Source organism: Mobula hypostoma, chromosome 4 (genome assembly GCF_963921235.1).
Source record: "Mobula hypostoma chromosome 4, sMobHyp1.1, whole genome shotgun sequence".
Lineage (NCBI taxonomy): Eukaryota > Metazoa > Chordata > Chondrichthyes > Myliobatiformes > Myliobatidae > Mobula > Mobula hypostoma.
In genome coordinates this window covers 88,500,648-88,524,354 of record NC_086100.1, presented here as the reverse complement: position 1 = coordinate 88,524,354, position 23,707 = coordinate 88,500,648, and the positions used below count along the sequence as shown (strand labels likewise).

The 23,707-nt window shown below is 43.5% G+C and overlaps 1 protein-coding gene across 2 annotated transcripts in view; it reads right to left on the bottom strand.

Annotated features, from left to right (window-relative positions):
- LOC134345455 (glypican-1-like) overlaps positions 1-23,707 on the bottom strand; it is a 210,816-nt gene that overhangs the window by 9,992 nt on the left and 177,117 nt on the right. For both annotated transcript variants that reach the window (XM_063046143.1, XM_063046145.1), the window contains exons 4-8: positions 20,406-20,571; positions 18,970-19,100; positions 12,878-13,009; positions 9,237-9,370; positions 1,438-1,613 (exon numbers count right to left, since the gene is read on the bottom strand). In XM_063046143.1, coding sequence (XP_062902213.1) covers positions 1,438-1,613; positions 9,237-9,370; positions 12,878-13,009; positions 18,970-19,100; positions 20,406-20,571 — 739 coding nt within the window. The remainder of the gene's footprint in view (positions 1-1,437; positions 1,614-9,236; positions 9,371-12,877; positions 13,010-18,969; positions 19,101-20,405; positions 20,572-23,707) is intronic.

Below are 23,707 nucleotides of genomic sequence, written 5' to 3'. Positions count from 1 at the left end.
CGTTCAGGTTGAATTATCATTCAACTGTACATGAGTATAGCCAAACAAAACAGAATTCCTCTGGGGCCAAAGTGCAAAACTCATTACCAATAGCACACAACACACTGAAAAATAGCACAGAAGGTTATGATTTCAGAAAAATATAGTGTAACAAAAAATATAGCTCAAGGTTTGACGGTGTTGACAAAAACTTCCAAATCATCCTCAGTGGAGGCTTCAATATAATTTAAGATCACAATAAATAGTAATATGGCTTGTAATGTTTCATTAACCTCTTTATTTAGAATATACAAAATTTCCCCTTTATTTCTTCCACACACAAGCCTACAATATTTCCTTACTAGTGAAGTTTAAGAGACTACTAGACAGGTATATGGAGGAATTTAAGATGGGGGTTTATATGGGAGGCAGGGTTTGAGGGTCGGCACAACATTGTGGGCTGAAGGGCCTGCACTGCGCTGTACTATTCTATGTTCTATGTTCTAAATCCCTGAGTTGCTGATTATAGATTGTCCTGATCCTGCTTGGTCTTCCACTGAGCAAACACTGGAGAGCAGCACCGAGCGCACACCAGAGGCAGCACCAAGCGTACACTGGGGGGGAACTGATGGGAGGAGCCAGCCCCCAACCCAGCAGACCGACTTGGGCAGCTGCACCCAAAGCGACCCTGTGGCCGAGGCCTAGTCCTCGCCACAACCAAGGCCATGCAGCTCCCCCAGCATTGGCCTCACCAATGAATGGACTTGCAGGATTCTACATTACCAATGTCCATCAGGGTCTTGTGATCCCAATTAAAAACGTCCAAGATAATCATTCGCTCTGTTGAATCGCGCACCCTCTTGGCAGAATGGTACACAACAAGTCCATCTCCATCGCTATCAAGCGACTCGCTGATGGGAAAGTCCTGCAGTGCTCCATGTTTTTAGTATCCAGCAGTGACTTGTGATTGTAAAAAAGACTTACGATATGAACAGATATTCCTTTGATTGGACCCCAAGTGGCCACAGCAGCTGGGCGTGCCACCACCCTATCAGAAGATAATCAACAGAAGATGCATTAACAGATAACTGGATCAAAAGGCCACAACTACCACTGGGAGAAATATGCAACAAGTCAGGAACAATAACAAAATACTGAAAAAAACTCAGCAGGTCAAGGAGCATCTGTGAAAGGAGAAGTAAGTCAACATTTCACGTTCAGGACCAATGATCAGAACAGTGGTGTAGACCCGAAACATGGACAATTTTTCTCTCCACAGATGCTGCCTGACTTGCTGCTTTTTTCCAGCATTTTCTGTTCTTGTTTCGGATTTGGAAATGGGAGAATGAAGGCTTTTGTGTGCACAACTTTTGCATTAAAAACGGGTAACAATGTTTCGTGTCAATGCAAGCATCAGGATCAAACATCAGTAAAGTTACAGCGGGTTGGGGTACTCACTGGTATCCTGGAAGTCCACATCGTTGCCATTGTAGGCATTCCGCAGACGATTGGTCATTATCCGCAACTGCATGATCTGCTGGCGAATAGTCATGTCTGGTTTCGTGATGTCAACCTCCACCTCTGGGTTATTAATCTGATTGGCCAGTCCATCTGCCATGACCTCTGGGAGGTACCTGTCGTGTGCGATCAGAGTTGTTAGGCGTTAATCCTGTATGGATACAAACCTGCTTGAATAGGCACTGTCACAGAGAAATTAGTATTGGTAAACATACTCTCACCCAAAAGAATTGTGGAGTCTGAAATTTATTGCAACACGCATAAAATACTGGAGGAACTCAGCAGGTCAGGCAGTATCTATAAAAATGAATAAACAGTCGACATTTTGGGCCGAGATCTTACTTCAGGACTGAGAAGGGGGAAGATGCCAGAATAAAAAGGTGGGGGGGAGGTGGAGGTGAGGAGAAGGAGGCTAGCTGGAAGGTAATAGGTGAAACCAGGTGGGTGGAAAAGGTCAAGAGCTGGAGAAGAAGGAATCTGATCGGAGAGGAGGGTAGACCATAGGAGAAAGGGAAGGAGGAGGGGACTGGGGGGGAAGTGAGAGGCAGGTGAGAAGGGATAAGAGGCCAGAGTGGGGAATAGAAGAAGAGGGGAGGGAGAGGGAACTTATTGCCTCTAAGGACAATGGAAGCGAACTATCAGCACTTATAAAATGTACTCAGGTGAGGGTGAGGCCATGACAGAGGACTCCACAGTAATGGGAAACAGGAGTATTTCAAGTAGCTCCAATTGCAGCCAGCATGGATTCAATGGGCTGAATCGTCTCTGTCCCCATCCCTATATTTCCCACAATTTATTTCGTGTGGTGAGGGGAAGAGGTAAATTACTTTATTATTACATGGATTGAGATAAGAGTAAAACACTTGGTTCTGCATGTCATCCATACAGATGATTTCATCAGTACATCGAGATAGTGCCAGGGAGGAGCAATAACAGAACAGAGAATCTAGTGTCATCATTGCAGAGAAAATGCAGGCAGATAACACCATGAAGAGGTAAATTATGAGATCAAGAATCCATTTTACTGTACAAGACAGCAGGATAGAAGCTGTGCTTGAACCTGGTGGTATGTGCTTTCAGGTTTTTGTATCTACTGACTGATGAGAGTTGTCTTTGATTATGTTGACTGTTTTCCGAGTCCACGGAGGGGTAATAATTTTGCAATATGACAGTGTGGGACAGCCAGCCCTGTCTGTTCAATATTGATGTTTTGAAATACTTGCTTGGATCATATCATCCACCGTCTCCCAGAACACTCCTGTCCTTTTTTTCAGGCATTAAAGGGACACTTAAGATAAAATATACCTTGTGGGTAAATGGTTTCCTTGTTAAATAATGCCCAGACATGCAATGAGCCACAGAAAGGCAGGAGCTGTTTAATTCATCCCTTCTGTCTTGTCACATCAATGGAATTGGTATGGACACTACAACTGGTATTAACTTCCCCTTGCTTAGGATAGGATAGGAAAGAGTCAATAAGGGTCAATAATGAGTAACGCCGATGCAAAGTGCCAATCAGACACTGGGTAGCAGAAGGACTACTTTTATCTGTGATGCCCTACAGGGTCAAATGGCCAACACCTTCACAATCAGATGGGAGCAGAAATCCTGGTCATTTCCCTGTTCCCATCCAGTCTCAGAAAATGTGACTCTCTTCTCAGCCAACTCAGCACACAGCAGGGAGCGAGTTCTTAGCTCTGCGACTACTGGGCACCAAGCGGACAGGAACAGTGCCCCCACAAAGTTTTGCTTCACCAACTCCAGAGACATTGCCAGTGGGCATCAAACACAGAGCAATGAAATAAAGTTACCTCATGTTAGCATTTGCACATGTATATGCTCTGTCCTCTCTCTCTCTCTCTCTCTCTCTCTCACACACACACACACACACACACACACTTCCCTTCACTGAACATCTAGCATCTATTGCCCAGCCGATTTGCCCTTGCAAAAGGTAGGAGTGAGCCATCTTCTTGAACCACTGCAGTCATTCTGCACGGAGTTTCAGAATTTGGACCTGACCAAAACTGGGAGGGGAACCTGCGGGTGGTGGTACGCCCTTGCACCTTGCTGGCAAGATGAATCGCAGGTAACAAAGAAGCTGTGGGTGTAGTCTGGGCAAGTAAGTGCAGTACATTTTGTACACCGCACATCTGTAAACACACACACACACACACACACACATTAAATTAATTGCACACACAAATCCACAATAGCTCTGCACCTGCACTGCTGCACTTGGTGTTCACATTGTCTCATTAACTAGTCACATAATTGCGGCCAGGGTGCAGTGTATGTATGTGATTGGGTGCTGTGCACAGCAGAATAATGCATGTTATGCATGTTGAAGTTCACGGTGGGGAACTAAATTTCAGGAATGATAAATAGCACCAGAGTTGAAATATATGTAGATTGTGTAATCAAATATTTCACTTAATAGCTCTGAGTCCTCTTCCAGCCTGCCAATGCTTGATTTTTATTTAGAAATCTACTCCAATGATAAATTTCCATTATATGTTGTAAAAAGAAATAAAACATCTTCCTATTACTTAAAGCTGCAATACTCCTTTGGGTAATTTCTCAAGGTAATGTTCAATGAGAAAAAAAATGGCCTCAGTTAAGCTGATTTAGAAAGTCTATTTATTATTCCCTAATGAAGTCAGTGTTGTGTATTTGAATAACCCTGAAGGGTGTTGTGCATCTTGAGATGGATTCATCCATGAAACATCACCCTATTCCTCGTTGGGAATGCCATGAGCCTTTCAAAAGGCTGTTTTTTTTTCCTTTATACGTCTAAATTCACCTGAGAGGGACAATGAACAGGGGCACCCATCTTTTTTGGTACTAGGCCTACTCATGGACCTCAGAATGTGGGATAACCATCCAGTACAAGACAGACGTCACATGAAAGGGCTGCACAGCTGGTAGAGTCTCTACTCTCAGCTCCAGTGATCCAGGTTCAATCGTTTGTGTGGAACCTGCATGTTTCCTCTGTGACTGTGTGGATGTCTCCCCAACCTGAAAATATGCTGGTTGGTAGACTAATTGGCTGCTGTAAACGGCCCTGGCAAATTGGTGCGTGGTAAAATTAGGAGGAGTTGATGGGGACACAGGAGAAGTAAAAAGGGATGGGTCCTTGATGGTTGGTGTGAACTTGGAGGGCTGATGGGCCTGTTTCTGTGCTCTATGACTTTATGAACTCTGAACTGTTTTGACTGTCCGAGGAGAATTGGGCCGGTCGTCTTGTAACGCTGCAATCCTATGCTTTGCAGTTGTAAGTAACAAGACTCCTCACTTACTCCTGATGAAGAAAAATGTTTCAAGAAATGATAGGGTGAAGATCTATATCTATCATTACTAACTCACACAGTGGGAACCTACTCTTGCTTACACTGCCATGTTCACTTCAAATGTAAACTCATTAATCAATGAATTTTAACACCATTTGAAAGGACTGCTCCAACTACTGTATGGAAGGCAGGGGCACCTTGCCTGACGGGACAGGCTCTTGGCTGTCTGCCAGGGGAGGATAGGAAAGGGAATACCGGTATCACTTTTTTGGTGTCAATGTGTACTGGGATGCAGTGAAAAGCTTTAGAGGAAGACATTCAGACAGATCATTCCATAATACCCAAGAACATCAAGCTAGTACCAAAGTACCAAAGTGCAGTGCTGGTAGAAAGATAAAGAGGAAAGGCCACGACAAAGAAGATTGGGAGATCAAGAGGTCATCTTTTAGCATATGAGAGGACAGTTCAAGAGTCTAATAACAGTGGGATAGAAGCTGTCCCTGAGTCTGGTGGTCCGTGATTTTCTGCCAGACAGGAGAGGGAAGAAGGGAGAATGACCGGTGTTCAACTTTTAGGTTCAACCAAAAGTCTGATATCAATGGGATAGAAATAAATCCCAAAACAAGCAAACAACCCAGTTAAGACCAAAGAGCTGGCGGTCCACAAATGGCAGCTTCAGGGAAAGTGAGTTGAAGCAAATTGTATCATTTCTTAATGCATGCATTACTAAATGACAGTAAAAGGGGACTGCATGTCCTCACAATCAAATCTAATTAGTTAAGTAAAGCAGACCCCAAAAATCTAATAATGCATACAATGACTATTCTCTGCTGAAGGTACTCAACCTGAAATGTTGACGCTATTTTCTCTTTCCATACATGTTGTCTGACTTACTGAGTGTTTCAGCATCTTTATTTTACTTCAGAATTCCAGCATCTGCAGTTTTTTTTAAATTTCCCTTTACAAAGGGATGAATTTCCTTCACTGGGAAGTGGGAGAATGAAGATATACCTCTTGTACATGATTAGTGGTGGTGTAAATATTAGAAATACCAGAAAGAGAAGAAAGACACATCATCAAAAGAATCATTTCTTTCTGGAGATCATGTTCAAACTTGTCCTGTCAGGGACAAAGGCTGTCTTTCGCACCTAGGGAATAATACAATGAAACATTCTATCCAAAGTGATTGCTTCAAAAACAAATTGCATAATGAAATATTTGATATGCCATGCAATTGAAAAGCAGATCTCAGTGCTCCTCGCTGACCTGGCTCCAACCTGAATAAAAACCTGTAAATTGGTAAGTTTGTTCATTATTGTCACATGTACCAAGGTACAGTGAACAACTTGTCCCGCATACTGAACATGCGGATCAGTCCATTACTATAGTGTATTGTGAAGCGCAAGGTAAAACAATAACGTAACACTAAATAAAGTGATACAGTTATGAAGCAAGTGCAGTGTATGTAGACAATAAGGTGCAAGGTCATAATGAGGTCAAGAATCCATGTTCTTATACTAGGGGACCATTCAAAAGTCTTATAAATGCAGGACTGAAACTGTTCTTGAGCTGTTGGCATATGCTTTCTGGCTTTTGTGTCTTCTGCCCAGAAATGCCAGGAGTACTCAGCAGGCCAGGCAGCATCAGTGGAGTGAGAAACAGAGTCAATGTTTCAGGTCAACAGTACTTTAGTTCTGAGCTGAACCTGCCTGAGGATAGGTAGGGTCACTGAATGAGATGTCACTCACACCCTTTTGCTGCATCCATCTAGCGCACCGTTAGACCGTACTCGAACTTCTGAACAAAATTACCCCAAGCTAACATTGCTAAGTCTACGTTAAAAATAACATTGCCCAAGCATCCCCGAATCTACAGGAGAGACTCCCTATAGGCTCACATTGTCCAGCAATCTGCCTTGGAAATTCAGTGTCAGGTTTCCATTTGCTAAGTACTCCATGATAGCCTATAAAGTCCTCTGAAACTACTGAACATTTGTACTTCTTCGATGCTAATTGCCTCAATCCTCCCTCAAGGGCCATTGATTTAGTCAGACAACAAGTGCAGAACAGCTTTTGCTGCCCAGTTTTTGCAGCCCAAGCATAAAAGCAAAAACAACTTAAATGCTGATTGATTACAGTATTGATTCTCAACCCCACTAAAAGCCTATATCTGCCATTTAAGACTCTACCTCAACTGGGAATTACTTTTCCAGAACTTGAGAGTATCAAACTCTGGCCAAGATGCACAGCCCCTGAGGGTCACTTAGGGGAGGATTCGGTGCTTTGATTGGAATGGAGCAAAGGCAGGGAGATGAAGCTGAAGTCCACACCTGCTGTGACCTACTACATGGAATGGTCTGCTTCTGATCTCAAGGCTCACAGCTGGCACAACGAAGTCTCAAAACTGTGAAGTGAGGCAGGAATTTGGTGAATATGTGGCCACTTTCATCTTAAGCTTGCAGAACACAGCGGGATCAGCTTATTTATTCCACCAACTGGAAAGACCATTTGATAGATTATACATGGATCTCTCTGCCATTCCACACCACTCCCAGGCCTCTTCATTCATTTGGCAGTCAAAAACTCATCAGTCTTGCCTTGAAGAAACTGAACGAGTGAGCACCCATAATTCTTAGGCTAAGATGTCCAAAGGCTCAAAAGTTCTGAGTATAGGACGTCTCTCCATCGCAGTGCATTCAGGATTATCCTAAACCTGTAATCCTCATGTTCTTGAATCATTAATTAAGAAATAATGCTGTCAAATCCCTGAGGAATCTTATACATGTCAACGAGATCATTTTCCATTATTCTAAAATCTTGGCATCATGGGTGTTGTCTGCACAAGGATAGTCCTCCACCCCAGAACTCTGTCTATTGAGGTCTTCGTTTCCTATCCATGAATAAAATCACATCATTCTGTTGGCAAAAAGATCAAAAGTCAACCTGTTCCCACACCCCCACCACCCCACTGAGGTTGCCTTTGGCCCTGTATCAATGAAATTGGCCTTTCCTACATCTGGAGTGCAGCTGGTGGATTCACGGTCTTCTGGTTCCAGAGACTTTGGTATAATCGTGACCAAGGATACTTTCTGTGCAGAGTTTGCATGTTCTCCCTGTGACCATGTTGGATTGCTCCAGATGCACCAATTTCCTCTCATATCCCAAATATGTGTTAAAATGCCCTGGGTGTCAAAGTTGTTCCTCAAATGTCTATGAGCCACGAGTTCAGACTCCAAGGGATTGTTCAGGGTGTTCACTCTCAGCCTGCACTGTGGAGGCACTCTGAACCTATGCCATATCCAATAGCACAAGGTACTTCTGAGGACAGTAATTTGCTGTATGGTGACACTTGTGTTTCAGACGATAAAGTCTGAACAATGCATTGGAGGCCAAAAGGACGTCAAGGGAAATAGCAAGCTTAGTGGTGCAACAACAACACGATGCATCTCTGCCTAAAAGAGAGATTCAAATTTTTCAATGGCAAACCATTGCAATATCATTCATTCATGAGGGCTTTCAAGAATAGCATTGAATGCAGAGAGAATAAAACATGGGAGTTAATGTAGAATTATTGTACATGGGTGGTTGGTTTAGCTTTAGAGGACTGAGGAGACGGTTTCTTTGTTTATGTTTCTCTGTCTGCGTCATTTACATTCCCATTAGATCCCTGTACCTGCATAATAACTCTCTGGAATTTAAGAGCAAAGATATTCAGGTCTCTCTAAATAGTGATATAGTTTTGTAAATGAAGACCTGGTCTATACTAAGACATACCTAAGGCATGAAAGAGTACCTTTGGGTCAGTACTACTGTGTTGACATTTTGCATTAATACTAATATCAGGAGCTAACTGAATTTTTAAGGAATTGTTGACATTTGCCTCACGACATTCAATGGTTTTGCTCTCTCCAGCATATCTGCTCATTCTACTGTTATCCAGCTTCTTTCTGCATCTTGTGGCTCTCCCATGGCCATGCTGAGAGATCTTCCAGTGTTCCGGGTTCAAGCCTGGCCTCCGAAGCTGTCTGAGTAGGGTTGGCAAGCTGTCATTGTCACCACATGGGTCTCTTCCAGGTACTCCTGATTTCTCCCACATCCCAGAGATTCGCAGGTTGGCCACTGTGAATTGCCCTTGGTGTGTTGATAGTATCTAGGGAGAGTTGGGATTGTGGGGAGGGTAAAATGAGTTTAATGTAATTGGGTGTTCGATGCTCTTTACAGACCTGGTGGCTGAATAACATGTTTCCCTGCTGCCTGACTGTCTACCAGAATGCCTTCAAATGTTACAAGATGAGTAGGGAAACATAACCACGAAATGCTCCTTCAATTCTTTCCCATATCTAGTTAAATTAAGGTAAACATCCAATGCTACAAACTAAGTGATGCATTTTACAGTGGTCAGAGGCGGAGACAGGTTTTTCCTGTTAAAACTCCATGAAGAATATCTTACCTCCCTCTGCTCTGTCCATTCCAGCACCTGTCCTCATTGGTCAAGCCTGCAGTCACCTTCTCGCTGCACAGGATGCTCGGCAAGGTGACCCACAACTCTCTGATGTCCCGCAGCTTCATCTTTACTTCAGTAACCTGGAAAGATGCCAGTCGTTATGGTACCTCAAGCAGAGTCCCCACCACCGTGAGTTTCAAACCCTAAGTTTGCATAGTCTCTTCAACGCATTGGTTGGAGAAACCTTCTCACTGGTCTGATTTTGGACCTGGCAGCAGTTCTGCTCCAGTTGGCTGTTTTCCCCTCTTCCAAGGATGTACTTGTGCCAGGGTGTCTCTGGAGAACGAGCTTGCAGTGCCCACTGGCTCTCTGGATGCCCCCTGAGACTGGCGGACTGTGTATCATGCTACATACTTGTGGCATTGCTGCAAGTAAGGTCTCCACGGTACTTGTGCATACAACAGTATACTGAAATTTGACTTTGATCCAAGGAGTACTTGAGGTGTGAGAGGATTTATCGGATGCAATGCTGCTTGTTCACAACATGGCATACCTGGTGGACTCTGCTGATCTATATTTTTCATACCTTTGCAATAAGTTATGTTGCGTGGCTTTAGAGTGAAGGTGCCTCAGAACACTGTACTGTAACACCGCATCTCTCACCACTGCTCTAATGATGGGTGAAAGTGAACTGTGATATTAAATACACTGTGCAGTTCAGTACTTAACCCTTCAGACCATGGTGCAGAATAGAATTCCAAATATTTTGCCAGGACTTGGCGGACTGAGTTGTGTTTGCTAGAACTTTATTCTTTAGAATTCAAGGAATATGCGGGGGAACTTCCTTCCTCAATCAGGCAGTGAGAGTGTGGAACAAGCAGCCAGCAGAAGTAGTGGATGCAGATTCAGTTTCAATGTTTAAGGGAAGTTTGGATAACTACATGGGTGGGAGGGATATGGATGGCTATGGTCTGGGTGCAGGCCAATGGGACAAGGCAGAATAATAGGTCCACCTGGACTAGATGGGCCAAAGGGCCTGTTTCTGTGCTGTAATGCTATACGACTATGATTTTATGAATGAAGGAAAATGAGAATGTGAATCTTACAGAAGATTATAAAATTATAAGGGACATAAATCAGATGAAATGTCACAGTGGGAATTAAGACACTACTGGATATCAGCTGAAGGTGAGAGGGGGTAGATTTAATAGGAACCTGAAGGCCAAAGTTTTCACTCAGAGTATGACCTGAATATGGAACTGGTTGAGGCAGGTACAATTACATGCGGCATGGTAGCATCGTGCTTAGCACAACACTTTACTGTACAGGGTTCAATTCCTGCTACTGCCTGTAAGAAGTTTGTATGTTCTCCCCATGACTGCATGGGTTTCCTCCCAATGCTCTGGTTTCCTCCCACAGTCCAAAGATATACCAGTCGGTAGGTTAATTGTTCATTGTAAATTACCCCATGAATAGGCTAGGATTAAATCAGGGGATTGTTAGGCGCTGTGGCTGAATCGGCGGTGTATCTCAAAAAACATTTAAAAGGGTACTTGGGCTAATACAGAGTGAGAGAAGATCTGGAGGGATATGGGCCAAATGCAGGCAAATAGGATCAGCTGAGATGTGAATCTTGGAAAGTACACAGCAGATGGGCAGAAGGGCCTGATCCCATGATGTATAATTCTATGACCAGGCGAGGCGGCACTACTAGTGCTGGTGAAGTGCTGAGAAAAGCACTCACTAATAATCTACACTCGTGATCGAATGGCTCCTGAAGGAAAGTGAGTGTGTACAATTGGCTTCTACAATGCTGCTACCCATCAGCAATAGCAATATTCATCAAAGTTCAAAGCAAATTTATTATCAAAGTACATATATGTCACCATATACAACCCTGAGGTTCATTTCCAGTGGGCATGCTCAAAAAATCCAAGAACCAAAACAGAATCAGTGAAAGACTACACCCAACAGGGTGGACACCCAATGTGCAAAAGACAACTAATTGTGCAAATACAAAAAAAAATAAATATGCAATAAATATTGAAAACATGAGATAAAGAGTCCTTGAAAGTGAGTTCATAGGTTGTGGGAAGAGATTAGTGATGGGGCAAGTGAAACTGAGTGAAGTTATCCCCTCTGGTTCAAGAACCTGATGGTTGAGGGGTAATAACTGTTCCTAAACCTGGCGGTGTGAGTCCTGAGGCTCAATGTTTTGTTGGTTAAAGCGAGCATAGAAGGCATTGAGCTCACCTGCGAGCAAAGGCTTGTTGTCACCTATGTCACTTGATTTAACTTTGTAAGAGGTGATAGTATTCAAGCCCTGTCACTGCTGTCGAGCATTCTTCACTGATCCAAGTTTAGTCTGGGATTGCCACTTTGCCCATGAGATGGGTTTCCATAGATCCGTACCTTACTTGTCTGCTGGACCTGAACATCTCTGATCTGGTCCTTAGCAGTTTGCGCAACTCGTGGTTCATCCAGGGCATCTAGATGGGGGAGACCCTGAAAGATTTTGTGGGGTCACACTCGTCTTCGACTGTTTTTATAAAGTCTGTGACAACCATTGTGTATTCATTCAGATCCTCTGTTGAGTCCTTGAACAAGGCCGAGTCCACCAACTCAAATCAATCCCATCATTGCTCGTCTGCCTCTCACAACCAGTCTTTATTGTCCTTATCACTGAAACTTTGCTCTTTAGCTTCTGCCTGTACGCAGGTAGGAGAAGGTCAGCCAAGTGATCAGATTTCCCAAAATGTGGTCTGGAATGAAATGGTAGGCATTCCTGATTGTAGTATAGCAGTGATCTGGTGTGTTGGGACCTCTGATGCAACAGGTCATATGCTGATGGGAATTAGGCAGAGATTTCTTAAAACAAGCCTTATTGAAGTCTCTGACTGATCTGAAATGCATTGGAATGGGCTGTTTCTCATTTGTTGATGGCAGCATGCAGTATCTCAAGTGCCTGATTAGAGTCGGCTGTTGGTGGTATGTAAACGGTGGTCAGACTCATGGAAGAGAACTCTTCCTGGTAAATAGGATGGCTGGCACTTGATCATTAGGTGTTCCAGTTTGGGAGAGCATTAGTAAAACAAAAATGCCACTTCGGAGCACCACAGAGAGTTTATCATGAAACACACAGTCCCACCTTTTGCCTTTTTTGAATCAGCAGTTTGGTCTGTCTTGTGTATTGAGAAGCCTTCAGGTCTAATCACCAAATTTGACATGCCCATGTCTCGGTAAAAGAAAGAACACAACAATTCCCCATTTCCCTCCAGTACAGCAATCTTGTTCTCCAGTGACCGCGCATTTACTAACAAGATGCTGGGTAAAAGGGGTCATACTCCACTGTGTTTCAGGCGGGCTTGGAGACCACCCCCCACCACCAACCCTCACCATGGTGATGAACCTGGTAGTTTGAGAGTTAAGTCTGCCAAGTCCACAGAAGATCATGAAATCTGTAGTTCATTAAGCCAGTTCAAAAGTACATTGCTTAAAGGGAAATTACGTGCTGCAGATTGCAGTGAGAGTAATTCAAAAGAGGTATATTTAGAAGTTTTGTCATCATTCTGCAGGATGTCGCCGAGGTTCATTGGCAACATCTTGCATGAATGTGATCCTTGAAACTGGGAGTTACCAGTACTCACCAGTCTATCCATTGGCAGACTGACTGATCCAACCGGCTTCTCCTCAGTTCCATACGGCTTCCCACGTTTTCTTCCATCATCTTCCACTGAACGTCTGGCCACAGATTTGAGGTTACCACACCCCTGAAGAACCTGGCAAAGAAACAGATAATCAAACATACTTTGCTTACAAATAGATACACAGGCAACTAGATTGGTAACATTGGGCATGATGTGCTTACAAGACCATGGACAGCAAACTCTCCCACAATGCCGAGCAATATGGAAAATACCCTATGATAACTACTCCAGTTAGGTGCAGCACAGGGTGGGCAAGAGGCCAGAGAAGTAAAAACCTCAATTTCCAAGGCTGGAGAAGATTACCTGACTTCAAATGCAACTCAGTATTAACCTATTGCAAAGACATGAAAAAGATGGGACAGAAGATGAGCTGTGTTCACCAATTTTGTCTGCAGACTTGGCTTTCATGTAAAAGCTTGTACCTTGATGTCTCTCCACATCTTGCAAACAGGCCCTTCAGCCCATTGGGTCCATGCTGACCAGGATGCCCAGCCAACTTAGTTTGGCACATATCTTGGGCTGAGAGCCTATTCCTGTGCTGCAGTGTTCTATGTCTCATGTTGAGAGCATACTCACCAACTGCATCTCAGTGTGGTATGGCAATTGTCCCATATCGGACCGCAAAGCACTCCAGCATGTGGTGAAAACTGCCCAGCGGATTATCGGCATCCAATTGCCCACCATTGAGAACATCTACCATAAACGCTGCCTGGGCAGGGCGAAAAGCATTATCAAGGATGTATCTCACCCTACCCATGGACTTTTTACTCTCCTCCCATCTGGTACGCGCAACAGGAGCCTCCGCTCCTGCACCAGCAGGCACAGGAAGAGTTTCTTCCCTGAGGCTGTGACCCTGCTGAACCTCTCATCACAGCGCTAAGCAGTACTGCACCTATATTGTACTGTCTCAGTACTTTCATATTTGTGGGCTGTAGCACTTACTTTTTATTCACAGTTATTTTGTAAATAACACTATTCTTTGCATTTCTGGTCAGATGCTAACTGCATTTCATTGGCTTTGTATCTGTACTCGGCACAATGACAATTAAGTTGAATCTAATCCAATCTAATCTTGGTAGGGATTTGGAAACAAAGAGGGGAATTTTAAAAACAAGAGAAAATCTGCAGATGCTGGAAATACAAGCAAATACACACAGGAGGAACTCAGCAGGCCAGGCAGCATCTGTAGAAAAGAACAAACATTTGATGCTTCGGACCATGACTCTTCATCAGGACTGGAAAGCCTCTGGAACACCTGGGAGTTTTAAAATCCTGGGCATGTGGATCAGTCAGTTCTGGGGTGATGAGTGATTGGATTGGACTGGAGTTGGGGATATGAGTTATGGTGGTCAAGTCTACAGGCAGTGAAGTTATTTGTACCAAACACGCCGACAGGCAAGCTTTAGAGACGGAAGCTAATTTTCCTTCTGGAAACTCTAGATCCCAGAGTAGGACCTTAGCAACACCAGTCAGATTCCTCATTTTCTCATGTTTTCTTCCTCTATTTTATCTTTCAGTTTGGTCTGAACAAATTATACAAATCTTTTGAGATGATGTGATGACTTTATTCAGATATCTGAAGTTCGTTCCCTGATTCTGTTGTGTTCTCTCTCTAACTTTCACCCTAAGCCCATCTCCCCTGTGCCACTGCCTCAACTTGTTCTAGGGGCTGAGAGATTTGCTCTATTCTTGCAATCCTGATCCACCCTCGATCTCCCTGAAATTCCGATGTTCCTTTCAGATCCTAGCTGAGGGACACTGGTGTAAAAGAGATTCCATCAAAGAGGCAATTAATTGTTAATGGATGCAGGAGAGCTAATTGCAAATGCGCTATGGCAAAGTGAGGTGATGGATAATGTGTCTGGAAACAGCTACATCAATCACTTAAAGATTAACAAGACAATCTATCTGATGACCTGTAAAGCAGCACCAAGGAAAAGCATGGAACATAAAGCAGATAGGTATACCCTTTTCCTCTGCAGCAGAAAGGTCTAAAACAAAAGGGCATTGGCTTACAGAGATTCAGTTGTTAGGGTGTACTCTGGAGTTATGGAATATAACAAACATTAATTTTAACAGCAACAGTCCTCAGACCTGTGTGTGGATTGTAGACTGAGTTCAAAATAGAGCTCAGAAGTATGGTGTTCTTGGAGCTGCAGACTGGGATCGATTGCAAACCAAGAAACACCCCATTGACCTGAGATGTTGGCATATGCATGAATGCAGCTCAGAGACAGTGGTGATTAACATTCAGTCTAGGGTGCCTGGACTATTGGTGTGAAGACCTGGGTGCTTGAAAATTATATGCAATTTAAAGGAAGCATTGTGGATACTTCGTAACTCTAGAATTATCCCGCTGTTAACTTTGATCTTTAGCATATAAAAATGTCAAGTAATATTGGGTCAGGGAGCCTCTCCTGAGAGTGCCTCCAATGATGCCTACTTGCTGTGCTGAATAAATCTGTCTATATCACCAGCCTCTGTGGTGACTTTGATCACAGTCAGAACACCAGTATGTTTACAGGGATTCTGAGGATGGCTGAAATCTGGAACGCACTTGTTGAGGAGGATGCGGAGCCAGGGACTCTGGTACGTTTAAGAATTGCCAAGGCACAGAAAGCTACAAGTCAAGCCGCAGTACGTGGGATTAGAGCTGATGGTATTCAAGGGCAGCCTGGACATAATGAGCTGAAAGGCCTGTTCATTCTATACGAAGTAAGCTTTCATCGAAAAGCAGTAAAGTCAGGTCAGGGCAACGTAACAAAAATTAAGACAGACATCTAAATCCGAGCATTTTCTTGGGAGGAGCCATTTTATGTAATACAACCAATTGAACTGCTAAGCTGGTAGATAAAGTTGAACTGCTAAGCTGGTAGATAAAGTTGACCTCCAGTACTATGAACCAATGTAAGCCAAAGTCAAAATAAATCCCTTGAGTACTTCCGACCAGGAATAAGAGAGCATACAATTCTTATTTACAAACAGCACGGCCCGCATTTTGACAGTCATTTTACCAACAACAGCAGTAACTTACATTCATATTGCAGCCTTAATGTTGTAGAAATAGGCAAGGCACTTTGCAGGAGTGTTATCGGAGTAAATGAGATGCATAAACACTTGGCAATATAAAATAATGCTCCAGAAATCTGGGATTTAGGGAGGCATTAAAGGAAGCAACAGTGCTGGAGAAGCAGAAGGATTAGAGGGCAGGGTGAGGACGTAGTGGAATGGCTGCCACCTGAAGTTGATGCCTATACTGGAGGAACAAAGACAGTCAGTCCCACAACTTGAAACCATTTCCTTTTTTTCTCCTCATTGTTTTATATCTCAACTTGGCCCACGTGTTTAAACTCATTGTTTAAGGTGGGATTTTCAGTAGAAACCATAGAAACATAGAAAATAGGTGCAGAGGTGCAGAAGTAGGCCATTTGGCCCTTCGAACCTGCACCGCCATTCAGTATGATCATGGCTGATCATCCAACTCAGAACCCTGTGCCTCCCTTCTCTCCATACCCCCTGATCCCTTTAGCCACAAGGGCATATCTAACTCCCTCTTAAATATAGCCAATGAACTAGCCTCAACTGTTTCCTGTGGCAGAGAATTCTACAGATTCACCACTCGCTGTGTGAAGAAGTTTTTCCTCATCTTGGTCCTAAAAAGCTTCCCCTTTATCCTTAAACTGTGACCCCTCGTTCTGGACTTCCCCAATATCGGGAACAATCTTCCTGCATCTAGCCTGTCCAATCCCTTTAGAATTTTATACGTGTCAATCAGATCCCCCCTCAATCTTCTAAATTCCAGCGAGTATAAGCCTAGTCGATCCAATCTTTCATCATATGAAAGTCCTGCCATCCCAGGAGTCAATCTGGTGAACCTTAACCATCAGGGGTGCAGTGCTAGCCGGAGTGCACCGGAGCACGTCCCGCATCTCTTTAAGAAAAAAGCCGAAATAAACAAGTTAATTAATTAGGTGCCGCCCAGGGTGATTGAGTATCTCAGAAACTGCTGATCTCCTGGGATTTTTACGCACAACAGACTCTGGAGTTTACAAAGAATGGTGCCAAAACAAAAAAAAATCCAGCGAATGGCTGTTCTGTGAGCAAAAACATCTTGTTAAATCCACTCGCTCTTGGGCGGCACCTAATTAATTAGCTTGTTTATTTTGGCTTTTTTCTTAAAGAGGTGCCAGACGCGCTCTGGTGCACTCCAGCTAGCACTGCACCCCTGGAAACCATGATGGGAGATCAGCAACTGTGTTCTCTGATGATCTAGTGTAATTTCAGGACAGTGTAAATAAAGAGAATAAGGTACATTAAGTCCCATACATAGAATATAAAAAAAAAGAAGTGCTGAAGAAATACTCTATGTGCTGTTCAGTGTTGTTACTAATCTTGTATGATAACCAACTTCCAGTACCTGAAGGGAGAACTGGTCAGGCATATATGGATGTGGGGCTGGGAGACCCCAGGACAGATCCAACTCCTCACAGGGAACAGATGGTGACAAGACTTCATGGGAAACTGGGAAGACACAAAGCTCCTGGATCCAGGGAAAGAGATGGCCCTTGGTGTCAACCCAAACATCAGGGACCATCAAATCTGACATGGGCTCAGAGAACAGACTGCTGGAAACATGCAGTCTGGCCTGATTTTATTATAAATGGACCATTTACAGAGGGAGGTTGGGTGAAAGGGTTAAGATTTATTTTTGATTTACATCGAATATATTAGGTAATTTGCTGCTCAAGTTCTATCATTGTGGTTTATAAGGTTGAACTAACTTAAGTGTAGGGTTCTCAGTAATATTAGATGGACTGTTATCTGTTATTTGCTTATTACAAAATGGCTTCTCTGAACTGTTAAAATAAAATGGCTTCTCGTACTTTTAACTGCTGAGTAAGGGGTTCTCTGTGGCAGCATGTTTGGGTTATAATTAGTGATAATGGAAATTGTATTCATTTGCTAGCCAATGGAAGTCATGTTATGCTATCTTGTACCTGTGTGCTGAGCCGAGGATCGTGGGCTTTTCGGGAGGTGAGCGGAGAGGACAGATGTGCGGGAACGGACAGCGGTTCCAGGGTGGCAGATACCGGACCTCGGCGGTTCGGAGGGTGGCCGAAGTCTCGGAAGGACGTTGTGGATGGAATCAGAGGCGTGAGCTCAAACGTATTAAAATATTATGTGCACAAGACTGATAAATTTACTTATTTGGCGCCTTTCAGTTGTTTCTACTAACCCATCATTACGAATTGCTATAAAGTATATTTCGTTACTCGCACTTTGTCTATTGTTTGATATTGGTGTTGCTGCTGATATTTGGGGGTCTCACACCGTATCCGCACCAAGCGTTTACACTGTCTGGCGGGGATCAATGGCTATTCACCTTAGACAACGGGAGTCAGGTGGTGTTAAAGAGGTTACATAAGATTGGATCAACAACTCTTCTCCAACTGACCAAGCTTCATAATTCTTGACACCAGTGAAGGAGGACATTCAGCCAATCTAATCTATGCCAGTTCACAGAACAATCCCAGTGGTTCTCCCTGTAACCTTTTCTTCCAGCATTTTCATAAACTCCCCCTAGTTTCTACCACTCACCTACACACTAGGGGTAATTTACAGTGGCCAATTAACCTACTAACCAATGTGTCTTTGGGGTGTGGGAGGGAACTGGAACACCCAGAGGAAATCTACAACACAGGGAGAACGTGCAAACTCCACACAGACAGTGCCAGTGATCAGGATCAAATCTGGGTCAGTGAAGTTCCACTTGCTGAGTTGCTGTTCCATTCATCACCCAATTCCAATCGTGGCTCCCAAATCAAAAATGCAGCAGTCCAGAACTTGGTGTTCCTGTGTTTTAATTCCATCACATGTACCAGCCACCACCTGGCACAATGGGAGCTTGATGCCTGTTCAGTGTTAGCTACTGCTCTATGATGTCCAACAGTGCCCAAATTTATCAGTCAGGGGATCATCATTCATCATACTTGGCAAAAGAATAAAATCTCTATTTCACTCTATCCCCTTACCTTTGAAGAAATATGAGCTCTGTTATCTTGCATGGTTTGTATTGCTTCAGAGATCTTCAAATAAATTGTATCAACCAACGACTCCATGTTTGATGGGCCATTAAACTTATCAGCCACCTGAAGCATAGAATCTAGGAACACAATGCAGAACAGAGGGTCAGCACTGAAATTTCTCAGCAGCCATTCCACCATGCAATTCTTGGGTCTGGACATCCCTCCTTGAACCCCTCTGGTAGGAAGGAGAGCGAATATGTGGCAATCTACATTAGGGGATCGGCAGCGGAGAGGATCAGCAGCTTTAAGTTCCTGAGTGTTAACATAGTGAATTGCCAATCCTGAGCCCAAGCTTTAGGAAAGCTCGCCAGCACCTTTACTTTCTTAGGAAGTTAAGGAGGTTTGGCTTGTCATGGAAAACTGGAACAAATTTCTACTGAAAGTATCCTGACTGGTTGTATCATGGTCTGGTATGGTAATTCACATATGCAAGAATGTATGAAGCTGCAAAGTTTGGTGGACTCTAGCCAATACATATTGGGCACATCCCTCCCCACCATTGGTAGCATCTACAGCAGGCACTGCCTCAAGAAGTCAACAACTATCAACAAAGATCCTCACCATTTGGGGCCTGCCATCTTTTCACACCTATCAGCAGGCTGAGGTGAAGAAGTCTGAAGTCACAACACCACTGGGTTCAAGAACAGCTACTTCCCTTCAATCTTCCAATTCTGAACCAACGGGCAAAAACCCTAATCACTACAGTTTAGTCATGGAATGCTAAAATGGACATTCTTATTTGTTCAGTCTGTGTTCTTTCTTGTAAAATTGTGTGTAATTTATGTTTTTCTTGTGATTGCTACTTGTTTGATGCTAGGTGCAGGTGACACTGCTGCAAGTAAGATTTTCATTGCACCTCTGCATATATGTACTTGTGCAGATGACAATAAACTCGACTTTGACTCTAAATACCCTGAATGATCTGGCTTCTATAACCGTCCAAGGAAAAGAACTCCAGAGATTTACCAACCTCTGAGAAGTCCCTATGCACACAGTTTTAAACAACTGGAAATTACATCCTCTTGTTTAAATTTCTCCCATCAGTAGAAACTTTTCAACATTTATACTTCCAAGTCCCATCAGGATCTTAGATGTTTCAATAAGATCACCCTTCATTCCCCTAAACTATAAAGAATCTAGATTTAATTTCTTTATCCACTTGTGGTGTGCCAACCCCCTCTTCCCAGGAGTACAGCTTCCTACCAATGATATACCAAAGAATCAAGTAAATTCCCAGATGATTCAAGATCCACAGAAGGTTAAGATGGATGAAGAAAAGGAATTAGGAATCTACTTGAGTACCCAATGTTGAATCCTAGTGTCCACAACGATTCCCTACCAACATCAACTTCATCTGAAACCCCCAATGATGTGACTCTTACCAATGAGGTTCCTCCATTCACTGTCCAGATCAGCCTGATTGGCCAGGCAGCCCTTCAGGATGTTGAGACAGTAATTGTTGCAGGGTTTCACATTTGGCATGCTCCGGCAGTGGGGACAGTACATCAGCCTCATCATGGCTCGCACACACTCAGGGCTTGGAGGTACCTGTCAGCAGACAGAAGTTGAATGTGAGATGGTGGGGAAGGAGAGGAGGGCATGCAAAAATGTAGAACAACTTTAAATAATTCTGATAAATATCAGCCATCACCCAAAAAAGATGTATCCGTTAGGAGTCAACGTGCCACTTCCTTGGAGAACGGCCATGCTATTCAATAAAGGGCTGGTCATGTTCAAGAATGGAAGATATTATATGCTCATGGGGTGGCGTAACACATTGAGATCAGAATCCATCGGTCAGGCAGACAACACTGAGATCAAGATTATATGTATTACCCACAGCTCACTTCCTCCTGTCCAACTTAAAACCACTGTCAGCAAGTTACTTTTGATCATACCCCAACTTGATGAGTTGTGCCCAGTATGAGCAAAAATAACTTGTTGACACTGCTTTAAGTTGGACAGGAGGAAGTGAAGTCTGTTCTGTGCTACATTCCAATGCCAGATGATAAATAGAGTATTTATGGGAGGCTTACAGCTGGTACTGCAGTCAAGCACATAGTATATGCAGAATGGCCTTACTTTAGGTCACTATCTCCGTCTATCTGCCGCTGGTCTCCTCCACTGCCAAAATAAAGCTAAGCGTAGTTTGAGGAAAAAGCGTCTCAAATTCGGCTTGCACTGTCTAAAACCTGGTGGTATGAACAATGAATTCAGTAACATCTTCCTCTCTGTCCCTTTATCCATTTTCTCTCTCTTCCTGATCCACCTGGCCCCCATTGCCTTTCCCCTCTTCAACCCTCTCCATATGCTCTTCACACACACTCCTCCCACAGGGTTCCCCTCCCCCCTCCTTCCTCCCTTGATCCCATGTTCCACCTTCCAGTTTTATCAGATCCCACCATCTTTGGCCCTCTGCCACTTCCATCTATCATCTTCCAGCTTCTGATACCGTTCCATTCTCCACTCTCCCAGCTATCTAGCATTCCCCTCATCTGGTCAGAAAGGTGAAGGGAGGTGGAAGGGGCAGATGGAAACCACTCTTCCTTCTTCACCTGATCCACCTAGCCATTGCTAACTCTTACTCCATTTGTATTGGCTACCTCCCCTCTATCTTTCAGTCCATTTGAAGGGTCCTGAGCAGAAACATAAGACTGACAATTTCCCTCCATAGTTGCTGCCTGACCTGCTGAGAGCTTCAGTGTTTTCGGTGTGTTGTTCCATGACCCTACTGGGAGAGAATAAGAATAAAACCTGTGTCTAGTGGGAAGCATGAGAATGGAAACTGGATTCACAGAAATCATGAGCAGAGTCATTGGAACAAGGAATACTCTTTTGCAAAATGCATTTAGACTCCAGTAAGGTACAAGAAGCTTCTGCGCTGTGAAAATAAAACAATTCTTGGTGAAGTGGACGGAAAGATTAGGAGGAAGGCTTTAGGCAAGTGGCTGGGTGTCTTTTGTAGTGTAAACATTCCACATTTAAGATGTCAATCAAAGATACATTCAGCAGCCTGTAAATAAATATAGGATGTAGCTTTCCATTTTTCCACCAGGTATATTTTGTTCTATTTCTTACCTGTTTATTTGTGCAAATGACTGAAACCAGTTTTCTCCTGCAGTATCTACTCTTTAACCTCTTCCATCAACTGATGTCACTTGTCAAATAATCAGGACTTGACATGTGAATCACTCAGAGGCTGGGGAAGTGATTAGTCAAATGTCCGTGGATTCTGCTGTTCCTATCCCTCTTCTTCCCTTCTCCTGAATGCAATGTCCTAAGGTGGGCCAAGATTCCACAATTAGCTTCCTATATCAAGCTACACTTTTTAAATAGCTTTGCCCAATTCAGCCGCCTTCTTTCAGATGCTGTATGTCTCTACATATAAGAGCCATGCCTAATTTTGTCTATCAAAGCCCAGTATGATCTTAGCAAGAAAATTGTGCCAGTCCTCTGCACTAACCAACCTGGAAATGTTCAGGATCCAACCAGCATGATCACTCAGCACAGCTACCTTTCCTCATCTTCTGCTCTGGCACATACTCAAAGCCCTTGGCAAGGAGCCACATTTTGGATAAAATATTTTCATTAGTTTCTATATGTCTGGTTATTTTTATGCTATAAGGATCTTTCATTTGGATTAATCAATTAATTAGATCAAATCCCAAAACTAGCCCTTGGCAATATATTATGTCAACAAAATTCCAAATGGATACAGCAATAAAATAATTGACACCCTCTTGACTTCTAGGGAATGTTCATGTTCCTCTCAGTTAAGTCATGACATTGTTCATGACTCTCCACTCCTTGATGATTTGAAAAAAGGGTGATGTGATTAATCTAATTAGTGGACAGCATAAATCAGATTCTCCTCTGAAAATATTCACTGAACTCAGTAGCATTATTTTTGATTCTAAAATGTACTCTATTGGTAAAGCTTGCAAGTTCATGCATGGTCCCTTCATACTGCATGCTGCCATGTTGCATGTGCACACTTGTTGGTTTTTCAAGATGAGTTCCATGACAGTATCAAGAGGTTTTGCAGGAGTTTCATTCCAGCAGTGGGAAGTTCTTAAGCTGCTGCCTTTCCCCCTGAAAGCCTTTGTGATGGCTGTGTTGAGATTTAGTGCATGGTTCTGCACCTTATGGTGAGTCAGGTCACGATAGCCCTTTGTGATAGATGACCAACAAGCGTCTTTCACTCACTGGATAATCCTCCAGCAGCAGGTAGTCTGACTGTATGGAGAGAGCCTGGATCAATCTTGATAAAGACCACCATATCCCCTTCCAGAACTTCTTGGCAAATATGTGTCCCAGAAGGAGATGGATGATGATGTCATCCTCAGCACGTGGTGATGCTGAGACTTTGCTGTGCCTCAGACATGAAGCACCAATCTCTCCACCAGCCAAGCAAAACTTTGGAGCTTGTTTGAAAGCTCTGATGATGAGGCGTTCAGCCAAATTACCTTGGAGTCTGCTTGGAGAACTATTCCAGAGGATTCACCAACTCCTTTTCACACAGGGACTCAAGGGCATTCAGTGCAGACTCCTGCCTGCCCGGTTCATATTCTTCTACACAAAATTTAGTATTGACATTATGTTCCAGGTAAATGGAAGCTTCTGCAGCAGACATTCAGATCGTCCTTTGGACAGAGAGATCCTTGTAACGCAGCACCACTGTTAC